General features: G+C 34.1%; 1 protein-coding gene across 1 annotated transcript in view; it reads right to left on the bottom strand.

Annotated features, from left to right (window-relative positions):
- LOC140452405 (solute carrier organic anion transporter family member 3A1-like) overlaps positions 1-23,772 on the bottom strand; it is a 174,141-nt gene that overhangs the window by 52,513 nt on the left and 97,856 nt on the right. The window contains exon 3 of the mRNA XM_072546634.1: positions 10,586-11,016. Coding sequence (XP_072402735.1) covers positions 10,586-10,963 — 378 coding nt within the window. The 5' untranslated portion in view covers positions 10,964-11,016. The remainder of the gene's footprint in view (positions 1-10,585; positions 11,017-23,772) is intronic.

The raw sequence follows: 23,772 nt of genomic DNA, 5'->3' as shown, positions 1-23,772 counted from the left end.
AAAAATCAAAGTCCAAGGACTAAATACGGAATCCAGGGAATACTTATACAGGAAAAGAATATCAGAGAACAGAGAAGGAAATTAAAAAATAGAAATCACCACCAGAGAACAGAATACCGAACGAACTCCTAAAGTACGGATGACCAGATCTGACCAAACAACTATTAAAACTAATCCAAAAAATAATAGAACCAAACAGAATTCCTCAAGAATGGAGAACAAGCATCCTAATACCTCTCTTCAAAAAGGGAGACAAATCAGTCCCGGAAAAATACAGAGGAATTAATTTATTAAACACAACACCAAAATTAACAACCAAAGTGATAATAAATAAACTGAATGAAATTATAACACTAGCAGAAGAACAACAAGGTTTTAGTTCGGGAAGATCATGCACCGACGCTATACTTATAATGAGGCAAGTGCAAGAGAAATCATTAGAATACAACAAACCGGCATATCTATGTTTCGTGGACCTTAAGAAGGCATTTGACCGGGTCAAATTAAAAGACGTTATCCACTTACTGTACGCAAGAGAGATACCTCTAGGAATAATCAAAACGATCGAAAATATCTACCAAACACAATAAAAGTAAAAGTAGAAGAAGAACTAACCGACCCTATTGAAGCTGGCAATGGGATAAGACAGGGAGATTACCTAGTCCTCTATTGTTCAACCTGATTATGGATGAAATAAAAAAAAACAAGAACTAAAAAAGGATACCAAATGGGAGAAAAACAACATAAAATAATCTGCTATGCAGACGACGCAATACTACTCTCTCAAAGTGAAGATGATTTACAACGTATGCTGCACCAATTTAATATAACCGTCAGAAAATTTAACATGTTTATTTCCCCAAAAAAGACAAAATATGCATGGTTACAACAGCAAATTTACTAAGATGTAAATTGAAGCTGGAAAGTCAGATAATAAAACAACAAGATTAAGTGAATAGAGTAAACAGCGCCGCAGGCTGCCTGAATGAAACAATATGGAGAAATAAAAATATCGAAAAAGAAACGAAAGGTAGAATTTACAAAACAGTCATCACACCAATAATGACATACGCAGCAGAAACAAGACCTACACAGAGAGGACAAAAAGGATGTTAGAACCAGCAGAAATGAAAACACTTAGGAAAATTGATGGTAAGACACTATGGGACAGAGCTAGAAGTACAGATATACGACGTAGATGGAAGGTGGAGAACATCAAGAACTGGGTAAGAAATAGAAGACTAGAACGGAATGATTATATAAGCCGAATGACAACAAATAGAGTAGTTAAGATTGCAAGAGACGGTTCTCCAATAGGTAGACGATCAGTAGAAAGACCACGAAAACGATGGAATGACAACTTACTGGAACGCTCATTGAAAAGCAGACAGAGTCATGTCTATAAAAAAAGAAGAAGTTGTTGTGTATAATTAACAAGGAACTTATTTCTTATTTTAATGAGTCAAATATGCTTGTAATCAAACTGTGAACATTACCAATTTCGTTAAGATTTGATTACCCATTCCGAAAAATCTGGATTTTCGGATATAATTAACCTTACTGAAAAATTTTATTATTTAATTATGAAACAAGTCTTTTTAAAACTTTATTCCTTAATTAAATTGCACTAAGACAACTATCCAATTAGATCAGTAGTTTCTTTTGTCACAGCTCCATTAGAAAATCTTTCAAGGTTATTAATTGATATCATCAAAACCATTGTAATTCTGTTCTAAAATATAGCATAAAAAATAGCATTCTCCCACCAATTAATAAATTAATTAATTTATTTTAATGTGTCAAATCTGTTTCTTAATATTCCATTTTCTGAGACTATAGTTCGTGTGGAAAAATATTCAATAATGTTAGTATAATTATAAGAAATGAAATTGAAATTGCAAACCTCCTAAATATCTATTTAAAGCAGAACACTTTGAATTCAACAAAATGCTGTATTAGCAGACGTTTTCATGGAAGACATCGAATTTAAAATTAATAATATTAGAATATCAACAAACTCTTGTCTTTCCCATATTTGGTATTGGAGAAACTTACTGGTTCTCAGAAATTTACAAATCTCTTTAATTTCTCGTTTGGAATCTCTTGATGGTGATGTTTCTAGATCTTGATAAAAGTGCCTATTTTCCGTCAAGACATTAGAGAAGTGATTATCCCATTTTTCTAGCGTAATTGGCGATATAATATCCTTTGATTTCTCTTGATTACTAGCGTTATTAATAGTGTATATTTATCTTTATTGATTTCCGCATTAATAAATTTATTGCTTATTTTACCTTTGAGCTGCATGTGGTGTGGCTTATTACCAAGATTGATTCATTATATCACTAATTAATTGTGTTCTTATATGTATGGATATTTTGTTTTTTTATATAAATTTAAAGTCAGTTGCGGGATTATCAAATTCCTTGAAGTATTAATGCATTTTACATACTTCCCTAGGTGTAGGTACTTAACCGCTAGCATTTTTGGTTATATTATAATTATTACTTGGTTATATTTTGCATAAATACTGGTTCTTTATATCTTTCTTCTTGAGTTCCTTCTCCTATCGGAGGTTGGCTATCATCACAACTATCCGTAACTTATTGACGGCTGCTCTGAAAAGATCTTCTTTTTCTTCTTGTGCCACTCCTATCGGAGATTGGAAATCATCAAGGCTATCCTGATCTTGTTTACAGCTGACCTAAAGAGTTCATTATTGGTACAGCCAAACCACTCTCTTAAATTACGCAACCATGATATTCTTCTACGGCCTGGATTCCGTTTTCCTTCTATTTTTCCTTGCACTATATTTTGAAGTAATGCGTATTTATGTCCTCTTATCAGGTGACCCAAATATTCGAGTTTTCCTCGTTTGATCGTTGACAAAATTTCTGGGTCTTTTCCTATCCTTCGCATTACTTCAAAGTTTGTGACTCCTTCAACCCAACTTATCTTCAGCATTCGACGGTAGCCCCACATCTCGAAACTTTCAATATTTTTTATGTTGTTCTGTTTGAGAGTCCAGGCCTCTACACCGTACAAGAGCGTGTTAAATACGTAGCCCCTTAGCATTCTTAATCGAAGAGGGATGCTTATATCTCTGTTGCAGAAGAATTTCCTCACCTTTATGAAGGTGGCCCTGGCAATTTCGATACGTCTTTTTATTTCATTGTTTTGGTCTCCAGTTTCGTTTATTGAAGTCCCCAAGTATTTGTAACTTGATACTTTTTCAATTTGAATGCCGTTTATACTAATCTAGCATTCTAGCTATCAGCGAGTTATGGTCTGAGTTAACATCTGCTTCGGGGTATGCTTTTACTGTTTTAATTGAGTTTTTGTATCTATTTTTGACTAATATATCTCCGTCGCAATTACGTCACGTCGCAATTAGTTTGTAGATATTACTGATTTCTTAGAATTAAAGAATTTAGGAGAGGAAGGGGTTAATATTTTGCGGCAAATGATGACTAGGATACAATGGTTTGGTCATGTCAGATGCATATGACGATAAGAATTGACGGCATAGTTTCTAAACTCGTTATTACATATTTAGTATTGTTTTATATATGATATCATGTCGTCATTAAAAATCTCCCATGAGCTTGTAGTCTATAATGAATGCCTTTTTCAAACTACCTAAACACAGATTATATTCGTAATATAGTAAGAAATCAAATAGACTACATCACCATTATTGAGCGTTACCAATACTTTTTCTTGGAAATTAAAAAACCGTGTTATGTTTTTATGTCTTCTTTTATTATAGTTTCATTTGTACTATACTAGAGATAAATTTACAGTGCATAACAAATTCTAAAAATATTCTTTCCGTCTTTTCATTATTGAAGTTTCCTCTGGGACGATGGTCTCATTTTCCTGTCTAATTTCAGTGCTCTAATTTATTTTTTCGCATCTTGTCTTCTTTAATACTGAATAATAAAAGAGTTTTTTATTGCCTTTTATTTCGTTTTAATTTTTTTCCAACTTCTTTCATGTCTTTTTATTTTGCTTGGGATACCATTTGCTTCACTAGTTTTCTTTTCTTCTTGTATTCTTCGTAGTTACTTTTTGTTTTAATAATTGATGAATTCGACCGTTACTTGATGGAAATTCATTTTATGTAACAATAAAACACTGAAAACTTTGTTTTCAAAACTTCCACAAAATTTATTTTAAATTCTTATCACTACAGCTGTTTCGGCTAATTGCCTTTCACAAGTGATCTGTTTTTGGTATGGGTTTACACTTTATAGTCTCTAATGAAATAGGTTGAGGAGGGGAGAACTGTTTGTCTCAAGCTGGTCATTCAGAATTATATCTGTGTTTTTTAATTTGTTGATTCCCATAGATTCTAACAAAGATAGCTTAAGGCCTTTATTTTGAATGTGTATTTTGAATGTGACGAATTTAAAATTCTACACATTCAAAATAAAGTCCTTAAGCTATCATGAATGTGTTGCTTGTGTGAGTCCATTTCAAAAGGTAAAAGAAATAATAAGTTAGACTTACTCACAATCAATTTAATTTAACTAATCGGACGACCGGTTTCGCTTTCTATAATATGCAAAGCATCTTCAGGTCACGATACAAAGTTAAAATGCTGAAAATAATAATCCCATATTAGGGTGTTGTCTAATAAAGATAAAAACAAAGATAAAAACATAGGTAGGTGATATAAATTATATAAATTACAGTAATTATGCCAATATTACATGTCTGTGGTTTTATAAATGAATAAAATGTTTAAGCAGACAAGGTACGACCCACAAATTGGTAACATAGTTTATTAAACTGTAATGAATTAATAAATAAACCAATAAATAAACCTTACTTACATGCCGGAAATGCCGGCATGTAAGTAAGGTTTATTTATTGGTTTATTTATTAATTCATTACAGTTTAATAAACTATGTTACCAATTTGTGGGTCGTACCTTGTCTGCTTAAACATTTTATTCATTTATAAAACCACAGACATGTAATATTGGCATAATTACTGTAATTTATATAATTTATATCACCTACCTATGTTTTTATCTTTGTTTTTATCTTTATTAGACAACACCCTAATATGGGATTATTATTTTCAGCATTTTAACTTTGTATCGTGACCTGAAGATGCTTTGCATATTATAGAAAGCGAAACCGGTCGTCCGATTAGTTAAATTAAATTGATTGTGAGTAAGTCTAACTTATTATTTCTTTTACCTCCTTAAGCTATCTTTGTTAGAATCTATGGAAATCAACAAATTAAAAAACACAGATATAATTCTGAATGACCAGCTTGAGACAAACAGTTCTCCCCTCCTCAACCTATTTCATTAGAGACTATAAAGTGTAAACCCATACCCTACCTCAGTTTATCGTCGATAAAATTAAGCAAAAGAGACGTCTCCTCCGTCAGTTCCAACGTACCCGCAATCCCCTTGTCAAAACAGAGTATAACCGGCTGTCTGCGGCGATCAAACTGCAGGTCAACAATCTGCAGTCCAGACAATGGATTGCAGCGACCTCCAGTCTTAATTACCGTGACAGCGGTAGATTCTGGCATAAATTCAAATGCCTAACTAAACAAAAAACCAATAATCCTTCTCACCTTGTGGTGAACAATCATATTATCAACTCAAACCAACAGAAAGCAGAAGCTTTCAAGACTCACTTACAAAATACCTTAATCTCCCCAGACGATCCGAGATTTGATCATGCCTTCTGTGCCAACGCAGTGAGAGACATAACACGACTGCTCAGAACCCCTTTCGACCCTCAGGCACCCCATGAACATCCAATCATGACGCCTGTGGATCACCAAACCTTCAAACATTTCTGCCAAATTGGCAAATCAAACGCACCGGGGCCTGACAAGATTGCCAGGAACTGTGTGCAACACCTCCCGCTGAGCGTCACTCTGTACCTGACGAACATAGTCAATGCCACTCTTAAACTCTGCTACTTCCCAAAACCTTGGAAAGTAGCCAATACAACTATGCTTTTGAAAAAAGGCAAGCCACGTACCGATCCACACTCTTATAGGCCGATATCTCTCCTTAACGTCCTGGCGAAAGTCTTCGAGAGAATCCTTAAAGAAAGACTCATAGACTTCACCACAGAACACAATATCATCCCATCTTATCAATTCGGCTTTAGAGAAGGGTACTCAACCAAAACGGCATTGACAGAAATCGTCACACACCTAACACAAAGTCTGAACGACGGCAAAGTGTCACTAGATATCTTCCTCGATGTTCAAAAAGCCTTTGACCAAGTCTGGCATGTGGGACTGGTCAAGAAACTAGAGAGCATCGGGCTACCAACTCCATTCGTCAGACTCATCCACTCATATGTCTCTCAACGGCAAATCACAGTCAAGGAGCGTGATCGATTCTCTACATCCTTCACTCCCACAGCGGGAGTTCCTCAGGGTTCCGTGTTGGCACCAATACTCTACACAATTTACAACAGCGACTTCCCTAACCCTAGATATACCAATACAACTACTCTACTATACGCAGACGATACAGCACTCCTTACAATAACACCACACGTCGACTCTACACTTAGGTCAGCTCAAAATCATCTGCTCCTTGTTGAACAATGGTGTCAGAGATGGAGAGTGACACCTAACCCAAACAAAACACAGATGATCCTTTTCAGGCACCCATATCGCAGTCAATACATCACACCTATCATCACCGAAAGGCACAATTTGAGTTTGTTGGGAGAACGACTCCGTCTCCGAAACCAGGTCGAATATCTCGGCGTGCTGTTTACGCAAACATTACGCTGGAGTGACGATACTGACAGAACCTGTAATAAGGTTAGGAGCCGACTCGGACTTCTCAACGCTCTTAGTGGCAAATTCGGCCGCACACACTCACGTACACTTATCCATACATACAAAACATTTATCAGACCGGTCATCGAGTACAGATCTTGCATTTGTGCTGTGATGCCCAAACATCTCAGCAATAGACTACTTACACTGGAAAGGAGAATCTTACGTAAACTAAACAGAAAACGATACGACTATCCTTCTGCACTCATTCATCGCCTGTCGAATATCCAGCCCATCAATGAGAGGCTTTCCTCTCTGAGCAGGGGTTATACAATTCGCACCATCCGGGGTCAAAACCTCAGAGCCCAAAGCATCCTCAAAACTGCCTGCTCATCCTCAAAACTGCCTGCTCATCCCTCGGCAATGTATTCAGAAGAAAACCTAAACCCAAACTCCCATTCCTACCCGCTATTCTGCTGGAACTCGCCAGCAACAAGCTCCCTGATGAATACATTGACATATAGGAGGCAACTCCCCTCTTTTACCGTCGCTTATTATAATACTAAATGTTCACTTCGAACTGACACCGACGGGGGGGGGGGGGATCGGTTTTCTGTGGTTTTCCGATCCCATTGCACAACGATACCCCGTCGATTTTCTGAGGTACCAGTCCACAGCTGCCCTCACGCGTCGCGATATTCATACAATAATTTAATAAATTTAGTAAATTAATAAACTTATAAACATTTTCATATACTTACTAATTTTGTTTTAGACCAAAAAGGAATTGAAAGGAACCGTTCACTTGCATCCCTTTCGCCCCCGATTGTCCAGGACTAGTGAGAGCAGCAACCACCAACAAACACCACGCAGCACACCAGTGGACACATACCAAAATCCAGTGCCATACACCCAATACCAAGGAAAACACGTCCTGAAGAGGCAAAAGCCTAAAACAGGACAGCGTAGCCATCCAAACACAAGAAAAACACGCAAAAACCCACACGACCAACACTACAATGGATACAAAAACAGATCACTTGAGAAAGGCAATTAGCCGAAACAGCTGTAGTGATAAGAATTTAAAATAAATTTTGTGGAAGTTTTGAAAACAAAGTTTTCAGTGTTTTATTGTTACTTTTTGTTTTATTTATACTTTTCCAGAATATTTTCTTACTCATATTCATTTGTTAGATAATAATATTAATTAACTGAATCATATGTTGTTTTATTAATTTACAAACAATACTGACATATTACACGTGGTATCACTTCTCATATATCAATAAAGTCATTTAATCAACAATTTTATTTGATACTATATGTTTACATTTCGATTGTGTGAATAATTACTATGTGGGGCTAAAGGTCATCTTTATCTTTCATTGAATTAAGATTTGGACGAACAAACACGAAATATTCAAAAAATCTTGTTTAAATAGCAATATATCTATCTAATTTTTGGACAAAAGCGTGTCATTGTCTGCTACGGAACTTTTTTAACTTTCTTTATACACTCGATGATAGCAGCTGTAGCTATTACCTTATCTAGGACAGGTATTGTTGTACAATGAGATTGGAAAACCACAGAAAACCAATCTCCCCCAATCCTTTATGTTATTGATTGGGGTATTCTAAAGGAGAATTCTTGGGCACCAACTGTTCAGGGAGCCTGTTCCTATACTCATTTTGCGAGGGACAAGGCAACGAAATATGAAATGATTGCAGATAAACTCATCTGTCATAAAACAGGAAAAACAAAAAAATAAAGAGCTGAAAATAAGAACATGGAACATAACTATGTGCTGGATGGTTTGATCTGGAGCACCACAGCCGCAGCTGAAGACAGACCGTGTTCCTCATTTATGTAGGATGTGTGCGCATACTGCATGTCCCTTTATAATTCGGTTAAGGCTCTTCCATATGTTTCCTGGCTGGTTGAAGCCATCAGGCTTTTGGACTGGGTCAATAAGATTTGATACTTCAGGTGGAGCTTCTTTTTTCCACAGCGTGCGCCATCTGGAGCTAACATTGAAATAATCTGCCGTTAGCTGTTGGGCTGTTACTATGCTGGGCTGGGCTGGGTCTGGGAACGGATCGAATTATCGGAATCTGGATACATACTTCATATATTATTGGATGATGTTGGTTGTGTAAAAAATTCTTCAGGACTTTTCTTGTTATATGGACAGGTTAATTTTAAGAGTTTTGGGTTAAGAGACAGATATCTGGGTTGTATTCCTTTTTCCACGCTGCGGATCTAAATGTTCTTCTGCCTTTTGTATCAAATATTTGACTAAGTACAAGTGATTTGCCGTTCTGGCCATTGCTGCGATATTTCCCCATCGTATGATGACTATTAAAATCTTACATATAAACTGCCGAATGGTGAAGACGAGGCACTACTTCAGGAGGCTATTGGATTTCTGGGGGCTTGTATATATTAGCAACTGTGAGTTCTTCGATTGTAACAGTAATGATTTGAATGTTGTCTGGTTATTGTATCGTACAGCTTCGTCCTTTTTCTTTTTCGGGGACGATGATAACAAGAATCCTGGACATGAAGTGTACTTTGTTTTCATTTCCGAAGAGAGGTGATAAGGAGGTGAAAGTTTCGTCGTAGTGACGGGATGATCTCTTTGCAATTGGGGGTTTTTGACTCTATAATTACATAGAGTATATAGAGCTCGAACCGGACAGAAGGCGCCCGAGAGGTAAGTATCCTATTCTGTAAGAGTCTTAGGGTGGATGGTTCTGGCTGTGACAGTGACTATGGTTTAGGTCCTTCCTGCGTATGAGGTTTTTGCATATCTTACAGGCGTTGGTGAGGTTTGAGTTTGAATTTGGCGACTGAGGTGTGGGTATTGTGGTCCTTGGGCTGGATTGAGGTTTGAATCGACAAACAGGTCCCGATTTTTCGGCTTATAAGTATTTCTCAATTTGGAAATTGGAATTGAAATTTGGAATATGAGAGGTCGACTAACGCACTTAATTATGGCCTCATTAATTAGCTTCATTTGTGGTAACCTCGAGGTCATTGATATTAGGGGATGTACGGCAGATTCTTGACATGTTCTCGTCCCTCTATAAGGCGAGCTGGTTTTGTGACGACGTGACCTCGTTAAGCGAGACATAATAGAGGGATCGGAAGTTTTTATAGATAGGGGCTATTTTTTTATTCTTGTGAACCGTCTCGACAGCAGATTCACTGACAAGGACGGGCCTAGACCCCATGGTAATTCTGTCTTGACCAACGATTCGTAGATATCTGGACGCCCTTCCCAGTCGGGGCTTTTTGTACACTAAAAATAGGAACATTATCTTGTTGTCTACTCCTGTTGTCTACTTGAGTGACCGACAACCGGACTAGGAAATTTGCGCGCCGATGTCTTCCTATGTAGGGAGAATTACGCATTCGTTTTTCTTATGCACTTTTCTTCGATTTGGCGCATGAGTGATTCTTAGTGTGAATTCTTAGCACGAATATCTAATGAGCGCCATCAAGGTAATCTTACAATATACCTACGACTCGACAGTAGCTTCTTCATCGAACTAAAAATCCTTCTGTATGTAAAGTTAAAGGAAATATCCTCTCCTTGAGCTACTAAATATAAGTAGGTCACTACTGCTAGCAGGCAAAACACTTAAAAGAGCTGGATCAACATGTAAAGAGAATAGAAAATAATGGAATGGTTAACATTATAAAAGATGGGAGTTTTTCTAATACATCAAACTCTTTCAAAAAGCATCAAAAGTTTTCAAATTTTTATTATTATGCAACACCTGTTCTAGAAATAATTTAGGCACTTACCTTAATTCCTGCATATTTTTGTATAAACGAAGGCCGACATTGGAAAATGCCGCATTCTTTTGTATTCTTTAATATCACAGGTGTTTCAGTATAAGTAGCCGTATGTGCAGCTTTATCTCTGTCAAAACTAGCCGAAGGGTTTCTACTGTGGCATTTAATGACTGTGTCATGATAGAAATTCGTTGAACACTTCGTCTCTGCAATTTCCGTTGTTTCGGGGATGGTTTCTGAATAAAGACCAGTCATTGTATACATAGACTCCTGCCTACGATGCCCTTTACAGTGTCCTCCTTGAGCGGAAGAGCTTGACGTTGAGGCTCCATGGCTAGTATCAGCTGCCGAGTTTGTAACTGGCGCAGTTCCGCCGGTGCCAGTCATGTTGAGCTATAGCTCTTCTATACAGACTAGCGCATTACTACCTTTGCAAAAATCTGAAACCAAAGAAAAAATTCGTATTAAAATACATTGTTTTATTCAATTTAGTTGCTTTTGATGCCTCGCATAAGAACAGGAGGTAATTATTTTACGAAAACTTTACTAATAAATTGATTAAGGAAATGAGGCGTTTTCTGCGCTGGTTTAATGGAACCAAACAACGCAGAAAAAGGAATAATAGAGTTGTAAAAAGTGCAAAGACTCGCTTGTTTAGAAATAACGGATCCAGTAAGATTGTGTCGACTGCAGGCTTAGAGGTAATCCTAGATCTTCCTCCCTCTACATATAAATGTAAGAGCGATCGTTGTTGGAAATGGCTTTAGGCTAACACGGGCTCAATATCTTAAACCCGGTGACCTCTCTGGACATCTTGATATTTGAAGGGTTGGAACAACACAAGCTATAAATATTTCCAGAAACATCATCATCATTCTGGCTTTTCAACCCTACGTGGGTCCTAGCCTCCTCAAGAATTTCTCTCCAATCGTCTTCCTCCGCCAAGCACGTATTCCTATATTTCTCTCAACCTTATTCTGGGTCTTCCTCTTCTTCTCTATCCGCATTATATGCCCTATCCACCTCAGACGTCCTATCTTAATATGTTTTACGATATCTGGTTCTTGGTATATTCTATAAAGTTATAAGTTGAATCGTCTTCTCCACACTCCATTGTCATTCACTGCTCCATAGATTCGCCTTAGTACTTTTCTTTCGAAACATCGTAACATGTTTTCATTACTTTTTGTTCAGTCCAGATCTCTGAACCATATGTTAGGACTTAACGTATTATTGCTTTGTACAGTTTTATTTTTGTATTTCTCGATACAATTATGGATTTAAGGAGGAGATTGATTTTGAGCAATTTGCGCAGTAGATGACATAACACCGCTAAAACGAAGGAAACAAGAAATGCGCATAAACCACCTGATTAAGCAAAAAAAATGCGCACCCTGGATGAGTAAACCTCTGAATGGGCGATATTTCAATGAGATCAGCAAAGAATATGTCGACAATACAGCGTCGAATTATTGATTGACATCAGGAAGGATGTTTCCCGAGACAGATGGTTTCCTACTTGCCATTCAGGAGCAGGTTATTCCAACTAAAAATTACCTGAAATATATTGTCAAAAGCCAAAACGACAAATGCCGATATGGATGTCAAGCCCAAGAAACCATCCTACATCTTACGGGAGGCTGCCAGGCGTTTTTTGGAACTGACTAAAAAGAATGCCATTACTCAGTAGGAAAGATTCTTCACCAAGAACTAGCTAGCAAACTGGTACTTCTCCAAACCGACCATCTCCCTTATTGTCAATATGTCCCTTACAGAATACTTGAAAACGACAACTATAAAATTAATTGGGACCGCACTGTACTCACAGACCAACCAGTGGCACATAACAGACTCATTCTAGTTAATAAACTTACTAAACACTAATAGATACTTAACAATAATAACCTGCATGTTAAATACAACTAAAAAATCGCCAAGTACAAATACTTGGAAATACAAAACAAAGAGAGAATGGAGAATAAAAATTACCCAGATGATACCTATTATTCTCTCTACTACTGAAGTTATTCCGAAGAGCCTCTTACGAGAAACAAAACAGCTCTCTATAACACCATGCAGAAAGTAGTACTGCTCTCAAGATGCGTAAGAAAATGTTTGGGAGACATTCCTACGTACTAAGTCACCTAGCGCTCGATAACATAGAAAGAGTCAAAGAAGAATCATAAATTTTGTATGTTTTCTTAAGATTGGCATTATTGTTACATGCTTTTTAAATGCTAAGAAATATAGAGATTGGTGTGAAACCTCTTCTATTAACAGCGTAGATTAGTTTTTTTGCACCCTGTATATGACAGTTCAATTAAATGTAGAGTCGTGATTTAAGAACTCTTTCAGCTCCAGAACTTATCAAAATGATATACATTTTAGTGCGACCTAGATGAGGTTTTGGCGTTTTACTGCGAAAAACGTTTCTCAAAGGAAATTGTGATAATAGTTTCCTACTACAAATCGCGTGTATGGCATGACTTTGTTACCACCGCAGATTTTTTTGTTTTAGACTGATCGAAAATTAATTTAAAATTTCCAGTTCACTCCTTTTCCATCTAGTCAGTTGCAGAGAAGCAATTGAGAAAAGTTATAATTGATTTAGGTTGAGAAATCTATATTTTTTGGGTTAGTACTGTACTTCAGCGTAAGACAAATGAAAGGAGCACACTGAATTACTGTTTGACTACATATAGACCAGGGAACTAACGATTTTTTCATGACATTCTTTGATACAGGTATCTAACAATTCCTTTTGATAAATTTGGTGATAATAATATATAATAAACAAAATATGCAAAAGATTAAACGTAATTTTTTACTTATAAACAATATATAAACAATGTAAGATCGCTATTTGATTTTAAATACTAAAGGTGAATACCGGTAAATTATATGGAAGAGTGACACAAGTGGAAAACCTAGAAAATCCTTTAAAATGACGGTTTTTAAAGATGTTTTCATTAAATTGTTAAAAATGCGCAAAAATCTTAAATTTCATATGATACCAGGGTCAATATCACATGTATTTAAGAAGTTATAAAAAATTCAAGAAGTTTTACTTGACACTTATTGCAAAATTGAAATTGTTTATCCCTGAAAGCTTTTATCTACAACGTTATTATGTGTAAACCATTAGGCCCACATGAATTCTGAAAGCACCAAATTGAAGAGAAAGGCTTATTTTATCAAATTAAATCTTAACGATTCAAAAATTTTTGTTAAATATTGTAAAATGGGTTTACAAAAGTACTGTGATTTTAAGCTTAAAAATATTTAAAATAACTCTCGTTAACATATAGGAAGTTAACTTTTTTATTCGCCTTGGCATTTTTACACAAATTAAAAAAAAATGTCCTACGACCTTTAAAAACCGAGTTAGCTCTTTTCTTTCAAAAATTCACCTGGGCTTTGATTATAAACAATAAGCAATTTAAAAACTATTCGTTTAAAAATGAGCCATCTGATGTACCAAAGATAAAGGGTTTAAAAGCGAAGCGATTTTTTTATTTCAAAAAGTAAATGTTTCACGAATGACTGTAAGTAGAACAATTTCTAGAAATAATTTAAAACGATATAAAAGAAAAAAAGCTCCTTATAAGTACACACCAGAACAGTTAGAAAAAAATCCTAGATGTTGCCGTGCATTGAGACGTATTCATTTTCCTGATAAAATTCTCATTATTGATGATGAAAAGTATTTTACTTTATCCAATTCTTAAATGAATGGCAACGACGGATTTTATAGGGAACAGTGAAATTTGCCGATAAAATTTTGGTATGGTGTGCCAGCTGGTGTTTCACAGCCGTTTGGTCAACAAGTAAGAAAGGCAATAAAAGAAAGCAAACTGTATGGTGGAATGAAGAAATAAAACAACAAGAAGAAAGAAAATTGCATGGAAAATATACTTACAAAATAAAACACCTGAAAGCCATGAAGAATATAAAAATATAGAAGATTAGTAAAAGAATGTGTTACAAAAGCAAAAAGGGACAAATGGACATAACTTGGAGAAAAGATGGAAAGAAACAGTAAAGAGAATCAGAAACTCTTCTACGGAGTTTTAAAATCAATGAAAAACAAAAACATGCAAGACATAAAAAACATAAAGAATAAAACTGGCGAACTTCTCACCGAAGAAAATGAAATTATGAACAGATGGAGAGAATATTTCCAAGAGATGCTACTCTCAAGAAGAAAACAACTTGTTGAACCAAAAAATAGATGATAATCTAGCCAATAACCATAAATGAGCTGCAAGAAGCTATTGCAGACATGAAAAACGGGAAGGCATCCGGGTATGACAATAACAAGTGAAATGATGAAAAAAGTGGGACAAAATGCAACAGAATTATTACTAAAGATATTTAATATGGAGAGAATAACATATACCAATTGACTGGCAGAGAGTCAGATAGTACCGATTAATAAAAAGGGTGATAGCGGCTTGCAACAACTACAGAGGAATAATACTCTTAAGTACTAACATGAAAATATACGAAAAAATATTGAACAAAAGCATAACCGAAAAAATTGACAGCAAACTTGAGGAATCACAAAGCGGATTCAGAAAAGGCAAAAGCACCCATGATCATATATTTACCATCAAACAAATAATGGAAAAAAATCAGCAACAGGAATAAAATATGTATCTGCCGTATATAGAGCATGAAAAGGCTTCTGACACGCTACCAAGGCAAAAATTATGAGAAATATTAGAAAGAAGAGGTATTAGTAACAAAATAATAAAAGTAATTAAGATTTACAGCGGCAATATCAACTATGGTCAGTCAAAATAGAACATCAAAACCATTTACTGCAAACGAGGGTCTGAGACAAGGAGGAGGACTAAGTCCAACGCTATTTGTAATATATATGGATGAGATAATTAAGGAATATAAGGATAATGTAAAATGAAAAAATGTATGTGGGTTTTAGAAATTAAGGAAAAGTAGACATTTCAGAAGGAGCATTCGTCGACGACGTCGTCATATTGGCCGAAAATGAGAAACAACTACAAAGAAATATAGAAGTATGGAATGAAGTACTAAAAAAATATGACAATGATAATTAATCAAAATAACACAAAATTTATAGTGATAGGAGAAAATGAAGAAGAAGAAAAGACAAATATAAAAATTGAAGAAGCAAATATAGAACAGGCACGAATACTTAGAATTAGAAGACAAGAAAACAAATATTATTAATAGAATTCAAAAAACGATGAACCTATACTATGCAATGAACAATAAATTCATAAATAAGACTGAAATTACAAGAAAAACAAAAATTAATGCGTTTAAGTCAATATATATAGGACTGTATTAACCTATGATTGCGAGTCGCTGGTACTAACAGGACGACAAAAGAGTAAAATACAGGCAGTAAAAATGAAATATCTGAGACGAGTTCCAGGAGTTGCCAAAATAGATAAACTACGGAACACTCAAATAAGAGAAGATTTGCAAATAGAGTCCTCATTAGAATATGCAGAAAAACGGCAACTCACTTGGTGGGGTCACCTTCAGACTTCAGAGAATAGAGAATACAAAACTGATGAAAGAATTTGACAAGCAAAGATCCAAAGAAGAAAGAAAAAAGGTAGCGCACACGACAAACGTGGGATAGAATCCTAGGAAACATTATCGAAAGAAGAGGAACAACATGGAAAGAAGTAAGGACGCTGGGTGCTAACTCGGGTTTCAAGGGTTGTACAACAATTTGTGTTTAGTATTTTGTTTTTGATTCGTCTAAAATTTTTTTGACGTGACAACGTCTTAAATTAGGTTGTGGCTCGGAGTCATTCATGAAAAAGTGTAACGCCCGCTCACGTCTGTTACAGTGAGTCACCGAACGAGAGAGGCCCGCCGGACCGGCGAATGCCTTGCGTCTCTCTCCCACTCAAACATGATCGGTCCGCTGCGCGCGCAGCACTAGAGAATTAGGCGCGTTGAATCGGTGCGTGCTTCCGTGCTTGTGTCTCTGTCTTTCTCGAGCGTTCTTGGCGTTCAAGACACATTACAGCAGAAACACTTCCTTTCATTTCATATTTCTCCTATCATCGTCCTATCCTCAACAAAATCACTCAAATAGAAATTAGTTAAGTTTAAGTTTACATGTACAATGTTTTAGTAAACAAAATATATTTCTATAGTTAAAATTTGTGCAATTCTTATTTTCATTCAATCCCTTGTTCCTATTGTGCAATTTAATAATATTCATATCAATAAATATTCTACCGAGAAAAAGACGTTGTCACGTAAAATCTTCGCCCGTAAAACCGACTTTACAGGCAACCGATTTTTTTTGTCTAAACTTGAACTCAATCTTTCAAATGGTTCTTTTTAATTGCGTATTGTCTACAAACAAAGCTCCGGTGAATTTTTGAAAAAAAGAGCCATCTCGGGTTTTAATGGTCGTCGGACATGTTTTTTTAATTCGTATAAACATGCCAACATGGCGAATAAAAAAATTAACTTCCTGTATGTTGACGCATCTGAGTTATCTTAAATCTTTATAAGCTTAAAATCAAAGTCTCTTCAATTTAATGCTTTCAGAATTCATGTGGGTCTAATAGTTTACGCATAATAACGTGGTAGATAAAATCTTTCTGGGATAAACAATTTCAATTTTACAATAAGTGTTAAGTAAATCTTCTTGAATTTTTTATAGCTGCATACATATGACATTGTCCCTATTATTACGGGAAATTAGAGGTTTTGTGCATTTTTAGAAAAATTATTAATTATTTTTAACAAATCGGCGTTTAAAGCTATTTTTGAAATATTTAAGCAACACATTAACAAAATAACTTTTCAAACTCTCCTTTTGAAGGATTGTTAGATACCTGTATCAAATAATGACACGAAAAAGGCTTTTTATTGGCTAATTCCTTTGGTCTAATGCGTTTTTAAAAATCTGAAATGCCGCAGAACACTCCACCAGCTAAAAATGATACGTATGCCATGAGGCACATCCCGAAAATCTTCTCATACAATTCCTCAAATAGTTTTATGCTTTATGTTTTATGTATCTTTTTGGACACGAAGATATACAAAAAATTATTAATTAAAACAAAACACGAGACGATAAATTTACAGACTGTTCTAAAAATATCCACCACTGTTATGCCACCTTAATGGCCTATCGATTTTTCTAAACCTACAGAATCGTTATGTAACACATACTTACTCCAATCTGATTAGTCTTAGCACAAAATAGCCTGGTTTATTAATTAGTGATAGCATCTAACATCTGCCGAAAATAATGAAAATCAGTGGCGCAGTTGTTTGGAATTTTTCCATTTTAAATGTTACAGTTTGAATCCACGAATCCTTGAATAGTTATTCACGAATAATAACCATCATATAAGGATCAGATTGATTATATTTGCACATGCGCATTTGCTGCTAATTCTAATCCAAAAAATCCATCTAGAAGTAATATATTTACTGATGGTTTTAAAAACCTATATACTGAATATAGGAACATGAAACCGCCATTCTACGAAAGAGTTAGGCAAACCCTTAGAACTTTACAAATTCCGATATCAAATACCTATTCCAACTTCATAGAAATTCCTCCTCCTTGGACATTAATCATTATTCAATCCGATATATCCTTAAATATCTTCAGAAAGAATCTATCTTATATAACAACTTATTACAACATTTTATCAATTCTTTCAATCAATATCAACATGGATTTTTACCAGATAGATCAACAATTACAAACTTATGTATATCCACACAATATGCTGCAGATGCCATAAACACTAAAAGGTAAATGGGCTTTCAATAATAGAAAATCAGATTTTACATACGCACTTCACCTTCTAGATCATAATCGTTCTTTTAATGACGAATTTCAAATTCTTCACATTCAAAATAAAGGCCTTAAGCTATCTTTGTTAGAATCTATGGAAATTAATAAATTAAAAAACACAGATATAATTCTGAATGACCAACTTGAGATAAACAGTTCTCCCCTCCTTAACCTATTTCATTCTTCTTCTTCTTCAGGTACCATCTCCGCTACGGAGGTTGGCAATCATCATAGCTATTTTAATTTTTGAGGCAGTAGCTCTAAAAAGTTGTTTTGAGCTGCATCCAAACCATTCTCTCAGGTTCTTGAGCCATGAAATTCGTCTTCTTCCGATGCTTCTTCTGCCATCTATCTTTCCTTGCATTATGAGTCGCAGGATGCCATACTTCTCGCCCCGCATCACATGTCCGAGATACTGTAGCTTTCTTTCTTTAATCGTTAGTTCAACTTCCTTCTCTTTACCTATTCTTCTCAGTACTTCATTGTTCGTAACTCTATCTACCCAGGAAACCCTCATAATTCTTCTATAGGTCCACATTTCAAAGGCGTTAAGTCGTCTCATTGTGACCCCTATTTCATTAAAGACTATAAAGTGTAAACGAATGCCAAAAATAGATCACTTGAGAAAGGCACTCTGCCGAAACAGCTGTAGTGATAAGATTTTATAATAAATTTTGTGGAAATTTTGAAAACGAGGTTTTCAGTGTTTTATTGTTACATAAAATGAATTTCCATCAAGTAACGGTCGAATCCATCAATAATTTAGAAAATTATTTTCTTATTAATGACCCCAATTCTGAATGAGCCTTTAAACTACAACGTGAGCTACAGAACTGCATGTCACGATATCGTGAGCTACATAAAAAATTACTAGCATCATCATCGCAAAGTTTAATTACTGATTACATTGTCACAAACAGGAAGAGCTACACAGAACGAGAATGAAGTTTGTGAAAATCCATCGCCTTTAACGCAAATATCTATTGCACAGACAGTTTCTTCTGATGATGAAGATGATTTTGAGCCAATTCGCAAACGGTGCAAACCATTATCAGATAGCGATAATGATTAAACATGTAAATGTCAAACTATGTACCTATGTACTATTACATGTACCTATTACTTTCCCATAAAATAAAATTAATTTTGAATACAAGTTTTTTTTAGCTTTGGTATGAATTTATTTCAGATATTCGAAGTAATATATCATGCAGTCTATTTCTTTTAATTTCTGCCAACTTTTTTGTTTTTGTCTCGGTTTTATGTAATTTTAGAAGGCTACGGAACGTATGCCTACTTTTTTAAGGCAAGTAATGTCTTTTTTATGCGATTTTTTTAAATGCTCTTTTCTGTGGAACGGTTCCACCGCATAAAACGAGAGCTTGCTTTGTTCATTGGTTTTCTAAACCAATCACTGGGGGAAAATGGTGATCTTAACCACCTTTTCCTTTCATTTTTTGGCTTTTATGACAAGTTGTCACCCAAATTTATCATATTCTTTAAACGTACCGCTCTATTGCACTAGAGGTTGGTATTTCGCCTGGCCGTTCTGTCATATTTTGACCTCAAGGCCACTGTCTTTTCACGTTGTTGGCGTGGGTGTTACACCTGTTATATTCATTTACCTGCTGCACCTTGTAAGCTAAAGACTGGTAACTTCATTTTACTTTTAAATATTATATTTTAATCTTAACCTATTCAATAATGTTACCTAAAGTCAAAATCAAATTTAACTGATAATATATTGTTGGAAGTGCATCTTATGATCTTTCCAGTTCTCTACATATAAATTTTAATGTTTTTTACTTAAGTTTTTTACAATAATTTTTTATATACATGTATGATTATCACATGTTCTTTTGCTGTGCTAAGTTTGTTAATTTGTAAACTGTACCTAGTTTCAATTAATTGTTTATACAACTTGATCTCTAAATGTCCATTGTCGTAAGCTTTTTCACACATTTACTATCAATGAGGGCTATGATGTATCATTTATGTGAAATAATTACATGGTGTAAACTCCGATTTTAACACATTTATGTAAAAATTTCCAAATCGGTATGATATAAGAACTACGTATAACGGGTTGCCTATCTTGATACGTAATTTATCTATATGTAAATGTAATTTTTAAGTTGCCTAAAATTACGTCCGTTTTCGCTCTTAGTTAGGTTATGTTATTGTATGTAATTTGTGGAAACAATTTACTATTTTTTTATAATTATAATAAAATGAACTAATGACTTCAATTAAAAAAAAGACAACCAGGAAATAATTGGAAGTGATGTTAGACTTCATAAAAATAAATAGTGCTTACTGGCAAAATAGTCAAGGAAGGCTAAGAAAGTAGCCCAATTGTGAGAGGAATTTGCTATCATGGTAAATACAGTAGATGGTGGCCCTAAAAAAACAGCAGAACGATGAAGACATGTAAGAAAATTAATTTCTGTTACTATCAAATTTAATAAATGCTAAATTTTTACGTGTTCAATGAGTGGAAGATTTTGCAACTCATTTCAAAGATTCATCTTGGGGAGCCCCAGATTATAAATACATTTAATTTTAAAGGTAAAGATTAATGATGGATGTATTATGTTTATTATGGTGTATAATATTTTTCAGAAGGAAAAGGAAATCAACCTGTGAAAATTAAAAAGGCAATAGTTTTATTTAATATTCTATAAACATATCCTTTATAAAATTATATCTCAATTATGGAATAAACTGAATATAAACATTTTTATTTAACAATTTTATAACTCAAAATTTTTTAGCTGCTTTGTAATATGTTTCAGATTTTTTGTTTTGTCTTGACCTTTGTGTTATTCTTTTTGATTTTGTAACTAATTGTAACATAAATACCTACATATCATTATGAAATATACTAATTATAAACACTTTTATTTAACAATTTGTTTTTATTTTACAACACGATGTTTGCAGCAATAATACTTCTTCATATTCTCTAACGGTTATGAGCACATTTGGACCATTTTGTAATATATTTTAGTTTGTTTTACCATTATCATTAGTCAACATCAATGCATCACAAGAATATATGTTTCCAGCTTTAACAGGGCTGTAATGTAAAACCCTGTGCTTGTGCAAATAATTCTTTGGGACAATCCTCCATTCACCCCTGTGTCTACCAACTCTTCTCTACATTCTAACTCCAATAGATTTTAAATCATCCTCTAAATTGTCTTGATACCTAAGTCTTGGGTCTTCTTCTGGTTTATTGTCCCATCAGCCCTCTTCTGTTAAAAACCTTTCCGACTGTTGCACCTACCTCTTGCCTGATGAAATGCTCTATCCATGTAAGGTATGCTACCTTAATTAATTTTATGTCAGGTTCCACAAAGGTTGTATACAACCTAAAGTTGTAATGCCTGTGCCACAAACCTTGTTCTTTGTAGTAGTATATTTTAGGTGTATTTGTAGGTTTACTTTGTGGTATATTTTAGGTTTGTTTTAGTTTTTGAAATTGTATTCTTTACTTGTATTTCTTAATTTTCCAAGGGTTTTAACAAATTTTGGACTAATTTGTAATATATTTTAAATTTGTTTGTTTTTAACTTTTTGCAATTAATCGTAACATACAGGTTTTATGTTTTTAAACAATTTTATAACACAAAGTTTATATATATATATATATATATATATATATATATATATATATATATATATATATATATATATATATATTGATTATATCTCATATAATCATATAATTATAAAATAAACTGAGGATAAACATTTTTATTTAAATATTTTATAACATAACATTTGCAGCGATAACACTTCTTTATATTCTCTAAGGGTTTTCAAAACATTTGAGCCAGGTTGTAATATATTTTTTATTTTGTTAGTGTTGTGTCATTTTTGTAATTAATTGTAACATACATGATTTATGTTTTTGTTTTTAACAATATATAAACATTTTTAATTTAATATGTTATAATACAGTTTGCAGCAATATAATATCTTCGTATTATCTAAACATTTTAGAACATTTTGAGCCACTTAGTAATATGTTTTAGATTGTTTGTTTTGAGCTTTTTGTAATTAATTGAAATATTAATAATTTATATCACTAAACTATACTAGATTATAAAACTCTATCATATATATTATAGAATGATGAAATATCACTAAATTGTAAAATTATATTACTATATTTGATTATAAAACTATATCACTATTTATCATTGTGAAATAAATAAATTATGAAAATATTAATAAGTTTTTGTTTCACTACACAAAGTTTGCAGCAATAACACTTCTTATTCTCTGTGCTTCCAACACCCAACCATTGTTTTGATTTGCCTCCTTTGAACTCATTTCTATGAGAACTACAGCCTGTACTTCATCTTTTTCGCCATTTTGGCACCAAGTGTTCCACTATCCCTGCAGTTATTTCTGTTAATACTTTACTAAATGTACTTTGTTTCATTGAAAATAGGTTGTTACCAGAACATTTTTGATAACTTCCATTTCCTACAAAATTAAGTAGGGAGAGAACCTTTAATTATATTGCAATTTAGTTAAAGCAGAGCTGGTAATCTATTTCAAATGGGTTACTGATGTCCCGTAACTGACGTTGCTCTACATTTACATAATTTCTTTCTACCACATCATTCAATTATTCATTGAGTAATAACAAATTTACAAAATCCATTTTTTCAAAAACAAACAAGAAGCCAAAAGTTAGGTTAATTTGAATTATCTGACAGATCTTCAGGATATGACAGATCCGAAAATAACGTTTTATGTAATTTTCTGCTGTGGCTTGGCCATTTTACGCATAGCAACGCAGGGCATGATACATCATACCGTTTTTACACATTATGTTTTGAGAACTGTAATCTAATGTACGTTTTCTGAATTTTACACTAGTATGTAATTATTTACGTAAATGATACATCATAGCCCCCATTGACTGCTACATGTCTTTTTAAGGTAACACACATGTTATAACTTTTCTATGGATGTTTGGTTTTTCATATTGTTCTTTTTAGATGAACTGATGATGCTTTAGCATCTGAGTAGAAAGCGAAACGTCTTCAATAAATAGATGAAGTAGCCACCTTCGTTGTCTTTTATATCTCCACTTTGACCGAATAACCCACCATTCTTTGAGTGTTCCTTAGTTATATATATATATATATATATATATATATATATATATATATATATATATATATATATATATGTACATTGTACACTATGAAGCGATGTTATTAGTTATGTGAGTCATTTTCGGCACACCCCGTACAAGAACAAAGCAAAAAAGTAAATTCAGTTTTAGTTCCGACCGCGCCCTATTACTTATTGCGTGTCTGTGCTTTTAGTTTTTAATGTCAAT

This window comes from Diabrotica undecimpunctata, chromosome 10, assembly GCF_040954645.1.
Source record: "Diabrotica undecimpunctata isolate CICGRU chromosome 10, icDiaUnde3, whole genome shotgun sequence".
Lineage (NCBI taxonomy): Eukaryota > Metazoa > Arthropoda > Insecta > Coleoptera > Chrysomelidae > Diabrotica > Diabrotica undecimpunctata.
The sequence above is the reverse complement of the archived record's forward strand: the minus strand, read 5'-3'. Positions and strand labels throughout refer to the sequence as shown.